At 39.8% G+C, this 22470-nt stretch overlaps 2 protein-coding genes across 2 annotated transcripts; one reads left to right on the top strand and one right to left on the bottom strand.

Annotated features, from left to right (window-relative positions):
- Positions 1-422: 422 nt before the first annotated feature.
- Positions 423-7589, top strand: kdm8 (lysine (K)-specific demethylase 8). The gene is made up of 8 exons (XM_084371216.1): positions 423-523; positions 3122-3599; positions 4346-4518; positions 5394-5526; positions 5628-5678; positions 6959-7108; positions 7213-7305; positions 7385-7589. Exons 2-8 carry the CDS (start codon positions 3144-3146, stop codon positions 7547-7549), a joined length of 1221 nt encoding a protein of 406 aa, XP_084227342.1. The 5' UTR covers positions 423-523; positions 3122-3143; the 3' UTR covers positions 7550-7589.
- Positions 7590-9689: 2100 nt separating this feature from the next.
- On the bottom strand, positions 9690-20859 carry LOC311267939 (UNC93-like protein MFSD11). Its single transcript, XM_084371209.1, has 13 exons — positions 20341-20859; positions 19435-19490; positions 19242-19349; positions 19077-19156; positions 17437-17533; positions 15571-15629; positions 15243-15387; positions 14117-14166; positions 11775-11840; positions 11560-11685; positions 11296-11470; positions 11075-11210; positions 9690-10458 (listed from the first exon to the last, which is right to left on the bottom strand). Exons 1-13 carry the CDS (start codon positions 20428-20430, stop codon positions 10306-10308), a joined length of 1341 nt encoding a protein of 446 aa, XP_084227335.1. The 5' UTR covers positions 20431-20859; the 3' UTR covers positions 9690-10305.
- Positions 20860-22470: the final 1611 nt, after the last annotated feature.

The raw sequence follows: 22470 nt of genomic DNA, 5'->3' as shown, positions 1-22470 counted from the left end.
GGATGCTGGCATCACTGAACAAACAGGTGTGTGTACTGTGTGTGTGTGTGTGTGTGTGTGTGTGTGTGTGTGTGTTGGGGAGGTGGGTCTCACATACAGACCAATCACTTAACAAGATGTCTTTCATTTCAATGTTGCACTGCCTCAAACATATGATGCTGCATGTCACAGATTAGAGGATGTGCAGATGTTACTACCCTCTACAGGAGCACAGAGTGAATGCAGGTCAGTGTTGTGCTGTGAAAATAAATAAAATATGACACGTTTAAAATTTCTTAAGTTGTATTAATGGTGAACTCACGTATTTATGCGTCATTTCTGGAAGCTTGTTTTCCCGTGTCGCTCACCTTGAGCGAAAGTGGAACCTTTCTTTTCCGCCGCCCGAGTTCCCTTCCGGTATGTTTTTGTCGTCACACAGGCGGTAAAGTTGTGGCTGCTGGAGTTGTTGCAGCTTCTCGACTGAACACAGGCTCGTATTTTACATTTTTAAAGTGGATAAACGGTGTAAATGTCGCTATAACAGGTAAATATAACTTATTTACTGTCGCTTCAGCTGGCAGTGTTTGAAAATGTGTCTGTTTCCTGTTCGGTTTGTGTCGGTAAATGTTAGCTTAGCTTACAAATTGTGACTTAATTTACCTGATTTTGTTACGTTTCACATTAAACAGTTTATATTTGGTAGCAGAGTGTTTTCTCTGAATGTCATATTCAAAATGCTCCTCATGATATGTAATATAAGTAGTTGAGCTGCAGCTGATACACCTGAGTACCTCACACAGTGGATATACTTTGCCAGGAGTCTGGTTATGACTTCCTACGTTATGTCTTTAATCAAATCGCGTATATTTAGCCAAAGTTGACACCCCATTATGTCTTTTTTAGTGTTTGCATGATGATTTAGAATGAAACTAAATACACAGTATGTAGCTACATTTTCATATTTTCATATCTAGTTTGCATTTGGGTGTAAATCTGCCTGTTAGTTGAAGTTATTATGATCCAACCTCGCAGCATCAAAGGTGACGTGTTTTTTGTGAAAATGAAGGAAACGTGAGCACAGATCAGGGGTCGACAACTTTTTTGATATTAAGTGCCACTTTTCTTGCACCACATCATAATTTAAATCTCCAATGGATCTGTCGTTTTGTTTTCATCAATATAGGCCACGTGTAGGCTATTGTAGGGGTCGGCTGATATGTCTTTTTCAGGGCTGATACAAATCATTAGAAATTTAGGAGACCAATTACATTTATTTAGACCCGATATTTGAGTAACCATATATTCAAGTACTGCTCATAAGTACAATTTTGGGGTACTTCACTTGAGTATTTCCTTAATCTGCTACTTTATACTTCCTCTTAACTACATTTAATTGATACATTTAGTCACTAGTTACTCTGCAGATTTATTATTTATTATTTATTACTATTATTATTATTATTATTATTATTGTGTATATGCTATTAATTGTAATGTGTTACCAATCAGATATTGTTGTGGGTGGGAAATTGTGTGTGAGGATGTTGCATCAGAGCCAAAGTTTTTAAATTAGTTTATTTTATCTGCGAGAGAGAAAAATCACAGATATCGATCATCAGTCGGGCCTATAATCAGTCTGTCCCTGGTGTATAGCATTATAGCATAGTATAACATTTTCTTCCCATAATCATGACATTGTATTTATACATGCATATGAGAGCACTATACACAAAGGCTGCTATCCTTGTGAAAACACCCACATCAAGTTGAAATCATTAACCCGACCAGCCTCCCACCAGTCTTGTTCATCAGCAATAAACTCTTCACTCCCTCTGGTTACAAACTATATGCACAGTTTCACAATTTCAGCATACTGCCTTTAATGGCTTTCTCTCATTTACAAAGTGTTGCAATGGCAGCACATTTAGAAAAGAGAGAATTAAGTGTAACAAAAGAAAATCAGCACTATACACAAATGCTGCCATCCCCATGAAAACATCCACATCTAAGTTGCAATCATTCATCTTATTCATCAGCAATACATATTTCCCATTTTCCTCCCGCAGTTTCTTGCTAGTGTGCCATGTGTTTGTATCATGCACGCCTCAGGTTGCTGACCCCCAGTATAAAGTGTCTAAAAAGGCTATAAAGTCCAATTTATAAAGTAAGTTTTGTTTAGTATTCTTGTTGTGTCTGTGGCAACTGTCAAACGGCAACAGAAACGACATAACAATCAAAGACAGACATTTAACAACAAAGTGCTCAACAACAACAGCAGCCATTATAAAGAATTATAGTGCAGTGAAATATTTAACACAATTCTCTGTTTCCTCCTGTACTGAATTTGAAAACAGATGAGGTGCACTTTCAGTGAAGGTTCACTCTGCACATCTTTCCTTAATGACTTCCATAATGAAATCTGACAAAACGACCGTAATTCCCCAAACTTCCTGCTTGTTTTTGTTGTTTTGTTGGTTTAAAACAAAGCCAAAGGTTGCACAAATGTTCCACCTGATGAGACTGTGCAGAATATCAGATAGATTTGAGTTGAGTGCAGGGTCATAACTGACACTGGTGATGACTTCAGGGACGTAGTATATTAAGTGCAACCATTCAGTTTATTTCTGTTCTGTGTGCCTCAGGGTTCACAAGGCTGTGCTTCTGTACTCAAATGAATCAGGTGCTCAGAGTTGGCTGCCTCAAACTTTGGCACCATATCCAGCTACACAGAGTGTCCCAACATGGAGGCAGAGTTGGCGGTGTCAGAAACCATGTGACAGAGTGTCGTCATTGGCTTGTGATGTCCTCACCTGCATTTTGGGGTTGCCAATTTCGAAATGAGGTGTTCACTTACATCTGTTTCACTGGCACTGTAGCAGAGAGGCTGTCAGCGACAGGAAAAGCCAGTGTCCTGAGTATGTGTGTAATGATGTTGGGCATTTTGTGACATCAGTGGACTGATGACCAACTGAGCAGAGAACAAGATTAAATGACAACCTTTGCCTCTGAAAATCACAGGGAATTGTTGAAGTCATTAATCTCCGAACTTTGCGAATGTGAATGTAGTTTAAAATTAGTAGATCATCAGGGATTCAGTCTGAACAAGTGCTGCTCTAACTCACCTTCACTGTCTGTCCCACAGCATAAATAAAGACTTCTCATCAATGGCCACGCTGGGGTCAAAGATCTCCGCTGTCCTGCCTCATAATGAGGAACAGTTTCCACTGCAGTTCAGTGACAAAGTGGAGTCAAGTGTGGTGGAAACGCTGAAACGGTGCAGGCAGCAGCTGTACAGCAACACTACGAGGACCAGCCGGATGCTCAATGCTCAGATCATTTTGGATTTTTCGTGGGAGAAACTCAACACAGGGACGTGGCGTCACGTGGACAAAGAATGGAGACGTGTTTATTCTTACGGCTGCCTGTTCAAAGTGGCCGCACTGTGTCGTGAAGATCCGTCAGCAGACGAGGTCCTGCAGGCTGTGAAGACTTGTGACATGGGTTTACTCATGGGTGCAGCCATCATGGATGATATACTTCAGGTTATTGTTCGGATTCTGCAGAGTGAAGTGAGGAAATCTGCTAAAGGGGAAGAAGAAGGTGAACATGTTGAAGTCAAGGTCAGTGATCTCTTTATTTAAACCTTATTCTGAGTTTGTTAGCAGTTCTTCACTTCTTCTGCATCACGATGCGTCTTTGAATCGAAACATTTCCACACCTCAGTTTTAGGGGAGCGGTGTTCTTTCCTAGTTTTTCCGGTGATTCAAAGTTTGTGACAAAGAGTGACTGATGAGAAGGTTTTTGGGAAGTATTTCCTTTGTTGCCCTTCATCTTGTTTCCCACCATCAGACGTCACCGAAGATAAAGTGCAACAAACACTGAAATGACACTTTATTTCGATCCCATCAGAATTGAGATGGAGTGTTTAGAGAATGTAGCTGGAATTATCTGGATTACAGTTTTCCTCCTTCTTTGCCTTTAAAAAACTTTAAAAAAGGCCTCGAGTATATTCAAACACCATAACTATTCATGTCTAATTGCAGTCTCGAGTGGTTGCAACCAGCAACTGTTTTAGTTATTTTCTCAGTTAATCCACCAATTGGTCAATTAAAATTCCAGAAAAAGCCTCTGGTGACGTTTAAAATTGCTGTTTTTCTCCTCATGTTTGAGAAGGTAGAATTTTTACCATATAATAATCAAAAAGTATACAATCAAAATAGTTGCTGATAACCTTCTCTTACATTCTATTAATCATTTCCGCTCTAAGATTACAGACACTTTTGTTCCTGTTTTCACCTTAAAGCTCTCAGTTCTAGGGCTGATTTCAGGACTTGACAGAGCCTTGTTGTTTTGGCATCATTAACAGAGAATAAAGATCGAGTGCCCACGTGTTCCTGTGATCAAAGAAGAGCTGGCAGTTCCCAGGATAAAGTGTCCTTCACTGGAGAGCTTCAACACGGACTACCTGCTCCCCCTCAAACCAGTGATTTTAGAAGGGATCATCGACCACTGGCCCGCCCTCAACCAACACCCCTGGAGGTTTGTGTGTTCGCTTGATGTGACTTCATCCATCAGTACCTTTTTTATATCTTTGTCCTGGTGACATCACCGTGTCACTTTATTTCCCTCTGAAGAACCCATTTATCATTATTAGTGTGTTCAACTCATTCGGTCAAACAAAGGTCTGCCGGAAAATTACAGATTAGTTAAAATCATATACACAGAGGTGATTTTCTACCTGAAAATGTGCTTTATGTGACTAAGCACTGGCTTCATGTATTATTATTAGCAGGTACAGCAGCAGTCCTCCATCATGGTTAAACACTGCAGCCCTACTTATGTTAAGTCCAGCCATGTAATCAGACTGATTTACACTTGTGATGCCAGCTGAGAGCACTTATCAAGCTGAGAGAAGAGAAAACTGTCGAATGAAACACACAATTTACTTCAGTTTAATACCAGGCATATATACAGCAGGTGTGTGTACATGTATGTGTCTGTGTGTGTTCGTGTATATATAAATCTTTGATCTTAAATGGGTTAGTGAGAGTAATATACGGTGAGTTAAGGTTGGTTTAGTTGTCACAACATCTCTGATTCCTGACTCTAATGCCTGACACCAGAGTCTGATGTAACAGCCTCTCCATTTAAGAATATCCTTCACTGTCCTCCCTCTCACTGCTGACTCCTGACAGCTGACTATTCACTCTGACATCTGACATACGGCTCCTGGCATCTGACTCACCGCTCTGATGGTGGAGGAGGACATCCAGAAGTGATACACATGATATATTTTTGTGCACTGCTAGAATCCTGAATTACGTGACTTTTTTTTTTTTTTTTCCCCCTTTATAAATTATGCCCAGTGTCAGCGTAATGTTTAATTCATTCATTTTCTCCCCCCCGCTGCAAAGCATAGAATACCTAAGATCTGTCGCTGGTTGTCGAACGGTTCCCGTCGAGGTGGGATCGAGGTACACGGACGAGGAATGGTCGCAAACACTGCTCACGGTCAACGAATTCGTTGATCGGTACATTTTAAACAAAGTAAGTGCATCCTCGTGTCTCGTGCATTGTTAACATGAACAAATAAAGACGAAACACCTTCTTGTGATTTCTAACATGTTATTTTGATTTTAATTGACCAGGATGGGGTAAAAGCTTCGGGTTACCTCGCCCAACACCAGCTTTTTGATCAGGTATGGAACTGTATTTACATGGACATGACGAGGCAAAGGCCAAAAATTATCAAAAAAGCCCAGTTAACCCTGACGAAGCATTGTTCCGACTTTAGATCCGGTGGCTGCCAAAAGCATAGCTAACTGTTAATAAGAGCATGTTGATGAATGCACAATAAAATATGTATTCATCTTAATAAAGCAATAAAAAAAAGCTTAGTAAAGGTTTTACAATGATATAAAAGGTATGGCAGTGAAACTCATAAGGCTTTTATTAACGTTCTTCAGCAAAGTGTTTCTCATCTAAATGTCATAATCTAACAATAAACATATTTATAGTCTTAACACATAATGTTACTAAGCATCTTAAAATGACCTATAAAAAGGCTGTATTATTTATTAACTAACGCTTATCACAAGGACCTTTATATAAAGTGTTACCATTAATTTTGTCAGGTTGCTAAATAATTAATCAGCTGATATTTTTCAGCACTGTGAAGAATACAGTTTGCCCTTTTTACAGCTTTCCTCCTCGCACCACTCTGCTCGAACAGTATCGGCTCTTCAGTCCTAATTTTACCTTCCATGTCAATACATCATCTGGGTTGAACTTTACAAAAAGTGCACCTTGTCCAGCTAAAAGTCATAGTCTGTTGTTTATTTATATGTGTCTACGATCTGACTTTGCAAAGTCATATCATTACCTGAAGGAAACTAATCTGATGTTTTCCTTCAGAGTCTGGGTCGTGTTACTATTATTGTTTTGGTGACAGCAATGCTTCACGTTACCTTACATGAAAAGTGATCACAGTGAGGTTCATGCAGATTATACATTTGGGGAAAAGTGAGAACTGTTTTTTAAATAATATTAAACTGTATCCTAAATGGAGAACCCATAATTCTTACCACTAGGAGAGAAAATGATTATTGCAGATACAGCAAATAAACAAAACGGTGACATCCTGGTGAGTTTACACTTGAGTAGAAGACCTTCCATCCTATTGTTGTCGAGATATAAAACTAAAAATCGAATATGTCAAACTTAAGGTCGCACTCGATCAAAAGTCAGGGTCACAAAACTCAGTAGGCTTCATCCTCTGGAGACCATGATTATCTGCAAACTGACAGACCAACATTGTGGTCATCAGAGCCATGCATGTATGAGTATAAAGAGATAAAAATAATTTTCTTGCTGGGAAACGTCTGCAAATGTTCTGGTAAGAAACAAGACACTATTTAGTCAGCAGGATGAGTCTTAAAGGCCCTCTTGGTGTGATTTTGTTTGATTGATGTTGCCTTAGATACCAGAGCTGAAGGAAGACATCCGCCTCCCTGATTATTGCTGCCTTGGCGAAGGAGATGAAGACGATATAACTGTAAATGCGTGGTTTGGGCCCGGAGGTACAGTGTCTCCTCTTCACCAAGACCCTCAGCTGAACTTCCTGGCTCAGGTGACAATAACAACGCTGCTTCATGAATCCAGTTAGTGTCAAGAATCTGTCACGTGACCGCAGTTTGTTTACCACATGGGATTTTCCCTCTGTATACACATTAGGTGGTGGGAAGCAAATACATCCGCCTATATTCCCCAGAGGACACAGACAAGCTGTACCCTCATCAATCCCAGCTCCTTCACAATACCAGTCAGGTGAGATTGACAGTCCACAGATAGTTCATGTTGAGCCTGCAAATGTATGCAGCATTTCCAATTTTCTCCTCCCGTGCAGGTGGAGGTGGAGAATCCAGATTCTGAGCGCTTCCCGGAGTTTGCCAAGGCTCCCTATCTCGAATGTGTGTTACAGCCTGGAGAGGTGCTGTTCATCCCCGTCCGACACTGGCACTATGTCCGATCCCTAGAGCTCAGCTTCTCTGTCAGCTTCTGGTGGTCGTGACTGCACATCCGTAATAAAATAAATATATATTTTAGCATTACATTTGAGTTTGGCTTGTTTACTTCTGCCGTGAAGGGAAATCAATCTGGAGTTTTTAAGTAATGCGAGGCTAATTCTCACAAATCTTAGGACAACTACTGATCACACAAACCTTTTGATCCATGAACAATGAACACGCATTGCTGAATGATTAGTTTAATTGTGCTGCTGATGATTGCAACAGCATCTATTGTGTGAAAAGCTACCAGCAGAGAGAAAAAAAAACAAGAACAAACAAATGAGTAGTTCAAACTGTTTGTGCTCATTTCATCCCGCATCTAATTTACAGAGAGGGTTGTTAGTCATCTAATTTGATAGGATATGTTTCTCTTGTCAAATTGGCTTATTTAATTGTGTTCTCAACCTTATTCCTACAAATATATCCTCAGATGTGTGATTTCCATAATTCATGGAAATGAGGCAAGTCTTCAAATTTAATAACCGAGCGAGCTACAGGTACAGAAATGTGGTAATAAACACGGGTCTCTGGTTAAACTGACAGTCTGAAGCAATCAAGCAGGACACAGATGGAAATTAATAAATGAAATGAATTAATCCCCTGGGCACAGACAGACAGACTTTCAAATTAAAACTGTCTCACTGGTTAAGTAGCCTGACAGTACAACTCCTGTCGAGCACCGAAAACACAACACCTGACTACAAAGACAGCAGCGCCTCATTTCGGATATCAGACCTCTGACGAGCCCCAGTCATGTATCCCGTAGGTCCGTTTCCATCAGGCCCTCTAATTAGAACCGCGAAGCATGTGAGGATGTGACAAACCGAAGCAGATCAGCACTGAAGTTCACATTTGATCTGCTTTCCAACCGGATCCGCCGTCAGCTAAAGTGGTGTTGTGGGAAATCAAGGCTGCATGAAGCAGAAGGTGAAGAGTTCTGTGGGAACATTTAGTAAACACAACAGCTCAGGAAAATTGAATTAAATTTGATGTCTTACCTGATTTTGATGAGATGAGTGAAAATTTTGAGGATGAATAAAGAAATTAGTCTTAAATGTGCCTCAACCAACTTGCTGGAAGGAAAATACTGCTAAATATTTGTGTCTGTCTCGTTACAGGGAAAATTAACCTCCTTATTTTTGAAAGAAAATGTGTTTTCAATCAGAAATCCAGTGTAGACATTATTACTGTGGTAAATGATTATTTTATACAGAAGACAACTTTCAGCGTTTCCTGTGGTCCAGTGGCACATTGTGTGAGCTAATCCGAGTTTATCATGTTAAAAGGCTAACTGACCATCAGAAAACACTGCAATTCTGTTCACACAGCTGAGAACTTGCTGATTTGATAATCGCCCCAAAATGGAACCAAAAACCTCTTTTTGAAACCTGTTGGCCTGTTCTTGTTCTGGGAAATGAATGCTGTTCCATGCGAGAAACACTCGCCGGTACAGATTCTATTTATTTATTACACGTAAGGATTTTCAATTGAGGAATAACCACATAAACACATATCAGTGTTCAGGTAATAGACTTATCCAGCTCCACTTACTTTCCTTAAAAGGATATCTCTCTGGACCAATAATATGAACCCTGCCAGAATTTAATTCAGTGAATAAATGCTGTATACTTCACTTAGCCCGTCAGTGCTTTGTTGTTGTCAAGTAAGTGGCACAATTGACTTAAGATCACACAAAACTGCTTACTCTCATTATAACGTAATCAATACTCAATTACCAGTGAAGTAATGTGGGACCTCTGGGCCTATAACCCTTTCTCTTCCACCTCGACCCTCTTTTGATTAATGGCCTCATGGATTTTCAAATAAATCTGGCAAATCAGGATTAAATCCAGGAGATTTATCTTGTTTTGTGCTCCAATAAAGTGACGAGGTACACAGGCTACCTTAAGGTAAGTAACTCTGAAACACAGACTGATGTAAAAGCTGTTCCCCATGTTCCCCCTGCTTCTTAAAACACGGCCCTTTGTCTGATTTACAGGTCATAATATCATAATCAACATTATTTATAGATCAAAGGTTTTATGTCTGTTGTTCTCGGCGGGTTTGACAGTGTTATACATCGACATCATCTGAACTGTCGACACTTTTGATCTCCAGGTTTCCATGAAATCACAGAAAATGCAAAATGCGAAGAAATTTATTCATCAAAGATCCACAGTAATGTGGAAAAACACTGACATCATGCAAAATGTACAAAAAAAGGTTAAGAACAATGATTGTCAGGCATTAATTAGTTAAACACGACAGGAACAGTATTGCATTATTTTCTTTCATCTAGATATATAGAACAATTATTCTGACAAGTTTTTAGACGCAGCAAATATTTTCAACAGTCGTCTTTAATAACGAACCTGAGCTGGAAGCGACGCAGATAAGAAAGAGATAAGGTGAGTGGCTATTTTTAAAATCCTACAGTAAGACCAACAGTGCAAAAGTGCAGTAGGAGCATAATGTTAATGATTAACGATGATAAGGTCTAGTGTTCTGTGTGCGAAGAACAATCTAGGCTGATTGAGAACTATGTAATAATAAGTTGTATTAAGGCGGCTCGGTTTCAGTTGTTCTGTATGTGAGTGTTATCCACATTTGACCGGCAGCGCATTATACTAACAACTGATTTTAAAATAAACCCTTGTGAAATGAAAGATGCAGGGTTGTTTTTCTGACGGCCTCACTTCCTCCCACCAGGTCTCTGCCTAACAAAAACAATCAAAGCAGATACAGAAATGTTTTCCTTCTAATATTCCTGCAGATCTGCAGAGAAGTTCTGCATCCGCTCCACCACGAAGAAGCAGAGTGTTCCAGTGAAGCCCAGGAGGACCATCAGCAGGAGCTGCCACATCAGCAGGAGGTAACCGCTGTAGAAGAACGCCACCGCTGCGAAAATAGACTGACGAAGGAAAAATAGGTTTTACTTTGCTGTGATAAAATTTCTACTACAAAACCGAACAGCTAACCCGACGTATCTCAAGGGTGCATTTACTGTCATGACCTTTCAGTAAATATAGATCCATAATTGTGACATCACATATTGTTTACTGAAGTAATAATTCAAGTGAGAAGTACAGCAGGCTCATTTTCTCATAAGCTTACATACAATCAGACTTATTTATGCAACCAGTAGAGTCCCCCTCTGCTGGCCACTAAAAAGAGAAACCATGCTATGAAACCAAAAACTATCAAATATAAATTTCTCCTTTTTTTGTTAATATTTTCTACACAGGACTCGAGACTCACAGAGCAGATCTGTGAGCTGTAGCAGACAAAGAAAATGCTATTTAATATCAGTCAAACTTGAAAATACCCCAATTTCTAAGCTTTATTTCTTCTAAGAGACCAATTTGGCCTCAAAACAAAAGACGGAGATTAAGCGGGGAATGTGACTCTTGTTCTTTTCCATTTTAATGGGTTAGGGTGAATGTATTTTATACTCGAGGAGACAACATTTTAACCCAGCTTTGCTCAGCCCCGCTAACAACGTCTGAGAATTGGCAGCTCGGGATTACCTGGATGAATTTGAAGATGGCGAAAGCGGGCGTGCTTTGTTCAGCATAAACGTGGCCTAAAATGCTGTAGAGCTGAGTGTTGAAGCAACTGTCCCCGAGTCCGAGCAAGAAGCTGCACAGCAGGGCAATGGATACACTGAGAGAGACAACAGAGATCTCATTAAAGCATAATCGTGACTAGCCTTCCGCATATTCACTCGTCCTTATTGTTGAATTGTTACCTCGGAGTTAGATATGGATTCTTTAGGGTGTTGGTATCAAAGACGACTGGGGCGTCGTTTGGGATGTTGAGGAAGATCAGATAGAAGGCAACGAAATGGACGACCATTCCCAGAAACACCACAGAGGTCCGTCTGAAGCGACTGTTCTTACACATCAATCCAAACAAGCCTCCGCCTGATGAGAAAGAACAAAGTTATGAATTCAGTTACCTCAATAGACTCCAGATCACCTAAACGCACTCCGATCGAGGAACTTCAACTCACCCACGATTTCTCCGATGCCTACCACAATCCCAGAGATCCCGATCAAGCCTTTGGCTGCTTCTCCAAACTCGGCAGTCGCTCCAATACACGTCCCATACACTCCGCTGTAGAACGATAGCTCCAGGCCTGCAGAACAAGGAGTTCACACTGTAGCTTCAAGCCTCCACCGGAGGCTAAGATACTTATTATATTAATGCATTCTGTATTCGACTTACCACTGTACGCCATGCAGGGACTCAGGAGCAGTATAGTTTTATCCTTCAGAAGTTGCAGGATGGTTTCTGAACAGGAGGAAACACGATATACTCATTTGAATTGCTAATAAATACCTTTTATATTCCAAACACTTACATACATCTGGATTGAGCTCAGATAAAAATGCAAAGGCCTCATTACCCTCTGACAATGCAGATAGAAGATGGGAAAATCTCAATAAGCCAAAAAGCCACATTTAAATGCAGGTGAAAAAACACCCGGGAGAGAATTTCTCTCAGGCAGTTAGGGGAAGTTCAACTTTTAAAAAAAGGCATCCCACCAGCCTGGTTTGCCCTTGTTGACATAAATCAGCGTGCGTTTTTCGATAAACCCGAAACCTTTAAGGCAGGTGTACACAAGTTTACATGCACACAAGATAGAAGCGAGACAAAGAGCGATCTGATCATCCCAACAACTCCAGGCTGCACTGCCGGCAGGCGCGAGAGCAGCAGAGCTTCCTGTTGACAAAGAGAGATATGATCTGAAATAAAAGTTGAGCACAGGCGGTTTTCGTGTACTCGGTTGTAATGCTGCAAGAGTTTTATCCAGGTGAAAGCAATTTTCACTTGAAGAAAAACAAAACTGCCTGCCTGTTTCGGGCTGAGAGTAGTGAAGTGTGAACAACTACAGGTGACCTGCAGCATGCCAAACAACTGGGAAAGAAAATGAAAATAACACACATTTCTGGAAGATCTTGAGTGCCTTTTTCTGTCTTTTTTATATCGAATGTGAAAAGCGTGTACCTCAGATGACACGAATTTACACTCCAAGGAAAATACGCAAGCAGCAAAGTCTGTCAGTCGGGCCAGTACTTTGGTTCAGATTCAAATGCGATCCCAGAGGAGGAACCCTTCTGACTGTGGTGAGCCTCAAACTTTTCGTCTAACTCCAGCAGCAGGTTTAGGTTTTCACACAACATCTACAGGATGAGCTGACACAAAAGTTTGTCCCGGCAATCACGATCCTCACAGGATGAACCCTGAAGACTTTAACGAGCAGCACCACTGGTTGAAATGTCTCAAGAGCTGTTGGCGGGACTGCTGCGAAATTTGGTACCTGCGTTTATGACATTTCCATCTTTCTCACATGTACTTTGTGTTTTGTGCTAATTGGCAAATATTAACATGGACGCTGTGTAAATGTAAATAAAAACAGAATGAAATCATCTGCAATAATCTTTTTACTGAAGATATTTGTTGTGTTCCCGTAATCCACCTAATAACGTCCCTCATACCAGGGCTGCCCACAGTGGGGTAAGTTGCTAACCATAAGATTCGATTTGGCTCGCCAGATGTTTCTAATAAAAAAAATAAAATGACATAATATGAATCGTTGTATTTTTGTGAGGTAAAGATGCTCTTTTAATAAGCATGATCCCTAATTATTAATTTTTTTCATAATCTAAGCACAGCAGGCAGAGACACATTTAAGGAACTATCACTATATTTTTTCACCTGCTCATAAACACAGCAGAGAAATCAATTTAGGTCAAAAGTTTGGGCAGCGCTGCTTTACACAAACATGTGGTGAACTTTGCCCCACCTCTGCGTGAAGGACTGAGCCTTTCCAGGAAGTCCCTCTCAAATCAATCAAGTCCAAACAGTGGTTTTTGAAGCATTCAACACCTTTGCTGACCCGTCTCAAATTCAAAGCATATAGTATTTACAATATATAACATTCAATATATTGTCTTTCTATTGTTTTCAATAGAGTCTGTCAGAAAATGATGACTATATATATTTTACACAGTTCCAACTTTTTTGTTTTATATTGTTTTAGCAGCAGTTTACAAGGACATCAACATATTTTTAATTTTTCCAAATACATTTTCTAAATTTCATTTACATTTAATTTCACTGCCAGTTTAACTAAAATGCGTTTACTGTGATTTCACATAATTAATTTTTTTTCGTTGTCTTCCCAGCACTCGATTTATTTGAACTTCTCCCAGCTGAGAGCAGAACCTTCATTTACTTCATGCATTGCATCATGGGAGAACAATGTGCCACCAACAGCACGCTCACAAATTGATTGTATTTAGTATGCGTGCTGTGTGGCTGGAGTATAATTCAATTTGTCACTTTTCCAGTGTGAACACGATGGAAAAATAAAAAACCCGCTAAGATCGAGTATGGATTAGGGAGACACTATTAGTCTTGTTACTACCTGAGGTTAATTAGATAAATGAACAAATAAGCAGATTCATGAGCAAAGTGTGAACGAGCATATCCAAAGTATTACTTCAACAGAACAGGGGATATACGGTCTGGTGAGTTTCTCCAAAAGCACTGATGAAACTTACGAAATTCTGACTTGGCATCCTGCACGGCGGTGTTTGCTCTGTGCTTGTACCTGAACAACAGAAAAACAAATCGATTTCAACTTCCTCAAAGCTGAAGTTAATCAATAGAAATACTCTGCACACACAAACAATAATATCACTTCCTTCCAGGGAAGAACAGGTGAAGTAATTTACAAATCAAAGAGACTTTAGCTGCATAAAAGATTCCTGTAAATCCCAGCACACTGTGGAAAAAGTGTTTTTCTCAGTAAATGATGGCTCCCTGCAGGTTTCCTTGTTATGCTGTTGGAATCATGCAGACAGTCAAACTCAGCCAATAAGCAAAGATCAAATACCTGCGTCTCTGAGATACCAAAACAGTTTGTAAACACAATCTGCTGCCAGAAAAACAGACAGAAACGGGCTAAGAGAAAAGGATTTAGCAGTCTCACGAGATTGTACATGATCTAATTTCAGTCTCATCGCTCATTAGTCAATTTTTGTTACTGTCCTCGACGGCCTTGTCATTCTTCCGTGACTTTCAGTCGTCTCTCAAGCCGGCCGTACTTTTCGTGTTATTTCATCGTGTGATTTGAAGTCGATGAAAGTCAGAAAAATTGAAAGATGTCTGAAATAAAGTTGAGGGCTGTGCCAGGAGATTTTAGGTTCTCTAACTGCTGTCACTGTCGCTCTCAACAGCTGCCCCCAAATCTGCCTGATTGCACCCTCCTTGTGTAAAGTGCGATGATAAGGCACGGCTGTCGAAAATTTCAGTGATCTGGAGAAAAACGGAGTCAATTTTTGTGCAGTTTAAAACTCAGGGCTGCAGTGGGAAACCATTTTGAAAACCCTCGAGAAAAGTCAAGGTAGGTTGTTTGAAAAGCAATCATTTCTGAGGTGGTGCGGTCAGAGGTGAATTAATCCTGTTTTTGTCATGTTCGCTCTAATAACCCTCACAAAAAAATAAGTTAATTCGAGTTTGCTAGTAGAAGGGTTATTTGTATATTTAGCAGGAACCACAGTCTACTATCTCACTTTATATTCATCACTAGAGGTTCATACTCAGACATTTTTATATATTCTGAGTGGCTTTGTGAGGCTACGGTCGAAAACATACACATAATTATCTAAAAAGATATTTATTTACATCATGCGAGTTGAGAGCAGCGACTGCCCTTCCTCTTCGGAGAGCATCTCCTCGTCGTGATGGCTCTTTCTCAACACCAGGAAGCTGAGCGTGCCGAGGACGGAGGCGACCAACAGGGACAGAAAAATGTTTTTCCTGCTGCCGTCTGAGAGAGGAAGATTAAAATAAACCGCTTAATTAAAATACACAAGATACATTAACAGCATTAAGCCAGAGTGTATTCAGAAGAACCGAGCAGTCCCATAATCCTCCTGATATTCTGCTTTCATCATCACGCTGGATTTTTGCTATTATACTCGTGACAGTTCTTAATGAAGTTGAACTCTACCTGATATCTCTGTTCGTCCATTCCAGTCAAAGTAAATGTAAAGATTGCCAAACAGCATGCTGGAAACAAGATAAAATGGGTCAGTCAAGTGAGTATATGACAAAAACACAACATTAACATTTCTCACATTGTTGATAGTGTCCATTGCTGCAGCACCTCTATTCACCCTCTGTCCGATAGCTCCGTTTGCTCTTTAAAGCCCCCCTCCAGTGTAATCTGGTGTTTTTATGATGTTTGACTGACAGCTATCACTGTCCCTGCTAACATTTATGCTGCTTGTCCATGCTAATATCGATGCTATTGCTAATCCATGCGAGTGATGTTGATATTTCCAGAAGGGCGGTCTGGTTACGACGGTAATAACTACGTATGACTACTAACCGTGCCCCCATTCTGAGTTTTAGAGAGAACATTGACGTTAGACAGGAAGAAAAAATGACTGGAGTAATCGCTAACTGCTGCTACCTGTAGCTGCCATTAGCTCAGTTAGCTGTGCAGCTAGTGGTCTGGACTGGGAGCTTGGAGATCCAGGAGTGTGTTGATGTTTACACAACTCGCACAGGAGCTTTGGACCAGGGCTAGCTGGTTAGCATGCTAACCTCAGCAGACATCTCTGCAACACCAGACGCCGACGTCATAATGTCAAAACTGTTATTTCTTCACATTCTACTGACACATTCAGGTTTCAGTCTAACAGTTAATTGTACTGCGTTGCCTGTGCGATTTGTTTTGTCCTGCACATCTCATGTCAATCAAAGCTCTGGTGGAGGACTCCGGGGCTTTCACAGTTTTTGACCTTTAATTAAGAGCGCCCATTAGGTCGATCACTGTCTAAACACTCTGCTGTACACGTCTGTCTGTAATGTCATCAGAGAAATCATGTTTGACAGACAGCAGAAGCAAACGAGAAAGACTTTTTGGAGGTTGGATCAAACAGCAACTCTCTAAACACAATAATCTGCATCTCTGCCTCTGAAGATGCTTCTTTTATTTTTTCATGCAGCTGTTTATTTTCCTTTCATGGTGAACAGTGCCCTCCTTTAAAATACCGCGGTCTATTTCTGCCTTTAAATAGATATCACCTAAACTAAAAAATGTAGATGAGCAATTAGGTTTTCCCAAAGTCTCAGTGAGGGATAACAGGGGTTATTCCTGAAAAATAACTGCGGCCCCTGCGCGTGTTTGCAGGCTGGGAAGAGCTGATTCAGAGTTTACTGGGGCAGGGATCACCACTGCAGAGTCAGATTAGCATTGCCCTGTTGTGAGCTTTGGCACAGGTGACAGCCAGTGTAATTATTATACAAAAATCAATTTGCATATTTTAACAAACACAAATTAGTTGTCCGAGCCAACGCGTAAGAACGGCGAGAGATGAAAAGGGCCATAATTGCTCACCTGCAGAACTCTGTTGTAAGAGGCTTTGGTGTTGTTATGTTTTGACGGATGACAATTTGGTTTTTGGGGAGTTTTTTTTAAATAAAGCACACTAATATCCTGTCGGGCTAAAAATACAGATCGAGCAGTATTTTGGCTGCTGCGGCGTAATTATATCCAACATCAACTGCAATAGTTGCATCAAAGAAAAAGAGAAAACAAGCATGAAAAACATGAATCGTGTAATGACTGGAAGAGGTAACACAGTGGTATAACCTTGGTCTAATGCAGATTAGGAGGATTTTTATATTCTCAAATTAAATTTTATTCACTAAAGGTCAGAGTTAAATTATTCTTAGAGTATTAAAAAGCAGTGTGGATTAATGAACCTTTAAATTTTAAATGAAGTAGTGCATGGAGGGGATGGTTTCGGGGGGCTGCATCTATCACAGCTGAAGTGACTGAAGGACCGGCGTGTCGGTAGCTGCTTACCTGCACTGTAGGAGAGCCCAGAACACCCCTGTGTTCCTGTTGATGGTGGAAGCCTCTGAGTTTTCCACCAGAAAGTGTCCTTGAGCTGTCCAGAGCACTGTGGGAAAGTGAGTTAGAGAGGTGATTTGAGAAGGAAAAAAAATTAACCAGTCAGTTAATTGGCTGCATGAAGTGAGAAATGATCTTTCTGTGTGAGTAGCTCTGGGACAAGATCAAAATGCATCACATCTAGATGACTTGACGCTGCTTTAAAAACAGCCAGTAAATGCCTGTTTTCTTAGCGTCTCTGAGACGGCTCAAAGTGCCGCAGACTATTCACAGACCCCGCTCCTAAACCATTTTAAGGTCTAATTTGGGATATAACGTTTATGCGTGTCAGCACGACCCAGTAATAATCCCTGTATGCATGATTAAACATTATTTGGATTTGAACACAAAAACTGAGGTTGTAAAGGCTGCAAAAACCAAGAGGGGAAGTATTCATGTGCCTCTCTTGAGCTATTGTTTACACACGGTTTCTGATCAAAAATCTGACATACATCAACTGTAAGCTACAACTGAAACAATTAATGGATTAATCAATTAGTTAACCGACAGGAAATTATTACTCTCATAAACTGTTTTTGATAATGAATTATTTCTTTCTGACATTTTTCAAGCATGAATTCTAAACATTTTCCTGGTTTCAACTTGTAAAATTTGAATTGGATTTGATGCTTTTCTGTGTTTTATACACCAGCGCTTGGGGTTTTGGAGCGTTGGTTGGACAAAACAAGACATTTGAAGACGTCTCCTTCAGCTCTGGAGAAATATAATGAGCATTTTTCACCCAATTTAATACTCAAAATTAATTCATTTGAAAAAAAAAGACAAGATTAATCCATTATGAAAAATCTGTAGTGTAAGCAAAAAAAAGAAACAAATGAAACTCTACACATCCTGTTGAATTGGAGACATCATTTAACTAATATTACAAAATTAAAAAAATCAAACCAACCAAAAGAGAGTAAATGACTGTATTTGTACGTGCTGGATCGTCGGCAACTGGACGCGTTTCAGTTTCACCTCTCATCCAAGAGGCCTCCTCAGTTCTTACTAACTGGAGGGAAGTTGCAGGCTTTTAAACTCTGTGTGGGAGCGTCCTTACAAGTGTCCACACAAAGTCCAGTTGCCTACGATGCAGCACTTAGAATTACCGTGACCTGGATGACTGAGAACCTTCATCAACATGTTAAATGACTGCAATTTGCTCTGATTTGGGAATTTGCCTGGAAACTGTTACAGTACTGTAAAACTCAACTTATCACCTCCTTCTGAGGTCATCTCAAAGTCAGAGCTGCACAAAAAATAAAAATCATATTGCAATTATGATTCAAGATTAGTGGGAATTATCATTTTTGTGTCATCTTCACTGAAAAAACCTGTTAAAATCACGATGATGTGACGTTTGTTGGAGTCCGTACTAAACAATCATGTTTTCTTACATCTGAGGAACAAGAGTTGAACGCCAGAGCATCTCTGTGGGTCACTATAATGCTGTTTTGTCACACATTTTTTGATCATACAATCCTGCTAGTGCAAACATATAAAAACAATTCGACATCTGATGTTACAGTAAAATCCATGGGAGGGGAACTCACTGGCTGCTCCGATGCCGATCAGCACAGAGGTGAAGTAAAAGGCCCATGTTGAAGGGATGATGAACACAGCGATGTAGCCACTGGACGGAAACACGTAGAACAGCGATGAACAACAAGTCTCAGCTTCAGCAGCATCTCGTATATAATCGCCATGTCCATGTTTACCTGTAAAGTAGGCCACTGAAAAACATGGTCATTTTTGGTCCAATTACAGTAACGACTGTTGGTGCAAGTAAATTGGAGAACGAAAACACCCCATAGATGATGCCAAGACTGTAAAAGAGGCAAAGAGAATTATTATTATTAAAGCTGTAAGATTTCTTTTCTCCATCCTGAGCTGTGAACTTGCACGACCTACCTGTTGTACCCGCTGCCACTGAAAGTATCATTCTGCAGACTTTTCACCACAGTTTGCTGAAAGTAAGATAAAACATAAAACTCTGTGAGGCACAGGGTCAGACCAGACAGAGCGGTTTATAATTAGGTCCTCAAGTCATTCATCAGGTTTGATAATTTCACTGACCATTGAAGAAAATTGGAAACACGAGGTGCGCCTGACTAACGTCTCCGATTGGCCTGTTTCCTACTCATTACACATGCGCCGAAAAAGCACGAATTTATTTTTGATTTAGCAGTTCTTCAGAAAGTATTACACAAATACATAAAAGTGCAAATGTAATGATGTCAACGTTGGATCCATAAAAATTCGGCTAATGCCAATTAGACATCTGCAGCTGGATTGTTGGATGAATTTTTAATGGCAAAATGTGAGCCAAAAAAAGGCACAATTTAATTTTTATTTGCTAATTCTTCTGTATAAATTATACAAACGCACAAAAGTGGACATGAAATGATGATAACATTAACTCCATAATAATTCGGCTGTGTTGTTATATAATTATAACAGCATATAACAGATGTGTGTAACAGCAGCATGGATCTTTGAATTTTTAATGACAAAACGTGCGCCAAAAAAAGCTCAATTTAATTTTTATTTGCTAATTCCTCTGTATAAATTACACAAACACACAAAAGTGGACATGAAATGATGATAACATTAGCTCCTTAATAATTCGGCTGCGTTGTTATATATTATAATAGCATATAACTGATACCAGATGTTTGTAACAGCAGCATGGGCATATCTTTGAATTTTTAATGAGCTGAGAGGCAGGAAATCTCTTCAATCCATTCTTAAAACTACAAACAAATATGACTCACAGTCTTATGAATCGCTGATATGAGGTCACAGAGTTTAACTTACCTCAATGTTCCCACAGGTGGTGAAGGCGGTAAAAATGAACAGAAACCCCAAACCCAAAATCACAACGTTGAAGCTCCTTCTGTCAGCCATGGCGCTTTCCTGCTCGTCCCAACAACACACCTCACATCCAAAGTTGTTCCGAGCTACACAAAGTCTAGGAGCGAGTCCCGCACGGATCCATGACACACTCGGACAGATCCATCATAACAAAGTTGACTTTCTAACAGTTCGGTTCCAGTTCGAGGCGCAGACAGTGCGGGACACACACACACATACAAACACAGACACGCACACACTGTAGTGCTGTTATAAGGCCACTTCCCTCCTGTCACACCACGCACGCATGACTACTTGTGACTTTTATTAGAACTAATTTTTTTCGGTCTTCCTTTCTCTTCTTCGATTTCTCCGTCATGGTTGTCCTCCCGCAGCTTCTTCTTCTTCTTCTTCTCCTCCTCCTGTTAATTTAGGCTCATCTCGCTGTGCTGCCTTCCAGAGGTAACCAGGAGGATCAGTCCCACCGTGAACAGGGAAAAGCTCCTCTGACAAAGAGGGATTACATCACTGAGGACGGATGAGGTCACTCTCTCACTGTGTTTGATTGTTTATTGTGTGTTTATATTTCATGACCAAGCTCATGGGACCCATAATTACACAAGCCTGAAGGGATAGAATGTAACTAAGTACTTTTACTCAAGTAATGTCAGCTACAAATATGAGGTTTGTACTTTACTCAAGTTTCCATTGTATGCAACTTTACACTTTTACTCCACTATATCTACAGGCTGTGTTTAACTCCACTACATTAGACAGCGTCAGTTACTAGTTACTTTTCAGATTACAATTTTCTTTCCCATTGAAAACCATGTATCTCCAAGTGTGGTGATTTTGAATAAGAACTGTTCTGTATTTGTTGTCTTTGTCTGTACTATTCATGTTTTGTATTGTATTTGATCTGTGCTTTGTGTTTCTCACACCTTTTTATATATTATCTTTATTCTGCTTTAGGTGCACGTATGTTTTTATTTACAAATATGTTCTTGGCAAACTCCCTATTTATTTATCTTCTCTTTTAAACTTGAAATGTGGAAATCACAGTCTTCGTTCTTTTGACACTTTGCAGTTTGTTGTTCCCAAAGTCCAAACTGAATTGAGGGGGAAAAAGCTTTTAGGTTTTCAGCACCAGCTACAAGGAACAATCTACAGACTGAACTTAAACGTATAATACTGTACCACTGAACAGCTTTAAAACTGTGGTGTATCAATTCAGTCCAGGTTGTCTGTGTTTTATCTGATTATTGTTAAAGAGATCGGTGACATCATTGGGACTAACCTGGTTAAATAAAGGCGAAATACATTTCTTTATTATAAAAGTCCATATTGTTGTTGATGTAAAGTTGGTGTCTTTATAACCTAGGTTTAGAAAAGTGCCATATATATAAAGTTTTATCATCATTAAGTTATAAATAATCTGACACCAATGAAAAATTTACAATTCTAAACATTGTCTTTCATTTCAAACGTTCACATGAGCAGAATTTCCAGTTTAGCTTTACTTTGGTAAATGATGTGAATGCTTCCTCCACCACTGTGTGTCTGCATTGGATGACATGAACCCTAAAACCATGGTGAAGATAGGAAAAGCACATCGAATTAACAGTTACATGTGTTGTACTTTAAAGCAGTTAGCCAGGGAGAGTTAAAAATCACTCTTCATTTTCAAAACATCAGAAAGAGCTGAGTGGTTCAGATATGAGTCCATCAATGTGGAGAAACTCAGCTCAAACTGTGCAGCCTGCATGTTTGCTAATGTTTTTGGGCTATTAGTCATTTTTTTCTGCCACAAATTTCAGATTCACACAATTAGGGAAGTGGAACTGGCTGACTGAAGTAATTTCTCAAATTATTCTAATACCAATAAAAGGGAGCCCTCTGCTGAAGTCGACACAAAGATAGCTATAAAGAAGGCTTTGGTGATTTGTTCCTAAAAATTACTAAAGGGAGATCTATTATGTTTTATGTATTACATTTTAATTTGTCATGGTTGGAGGTGTTTCTTTCATTTCTTTTCTTTTCTTTCTTTTTTTTATACTAACAACCTGTTTAACATAAAGATAAAGCATTAGGAGA

This window comes from Pagrus pagrus (assembly GCF_965226575.1).
Source record: "Pagrus pagrus genome assembly, chromosome: 13".
Taxonomy (NCBI): Eukaryota; Metazoa; Chordata; class Actinopteri; order Spariformes; family Sparidae; genus Pagrus; species Pagrus pagrus.
The sequence above is the reverse complement of the archived record's forward strand: the minus strand, read 5'-3'. Positions and strand labels throughout refer to the sequence as shown.

Bases quoted from the DNA above. Each gene is read 5' to 3' on its own strand.
- kdm8 (XM_084371216.1), top strand. From the start codon at position 3,144: ATGGCCACGCTGGGGTCAAAGATCTCCGCTGTCCTGCCTCATAATGAG. The intron at 3,600-4,345 runs GTCAGTGATCTC...CATCATTAACAG, and splicing joins GTGAACATGTTGAAGTCAAG to AGAATAAAGATCGAGTGCCC. The intron at 7,306-7,384 runs GTGAGATTGACA...CCTCCCGTGCAG, and splicing joins TCCTTCACAATACCAGTCAG to GTGGAGGTGGAGAATCCAGA.
- LOC311267939 (XM_084371209.1), bottom strand. From the start codon at position 20,430: ATGGCTGACAGAAGGAGCTTCAACGTTGTGATTTTGGGTTTGGGGTTT. The intron at 15,630-17,436 runs GTAAGCAGCTAC...TCTTGTTTCCAG, and splicing joins TGGGCTCTCCTACAGTGCAG to CATGCTGTTTGGCAATCTTT. The intron at 14,167-15,242 runs GTAAATAAATAT...TCTGTTGTTCAG, and splicing joins CTGCTCTCAACTCGCATGAT to GTACAAGCACAGAGCAAACA.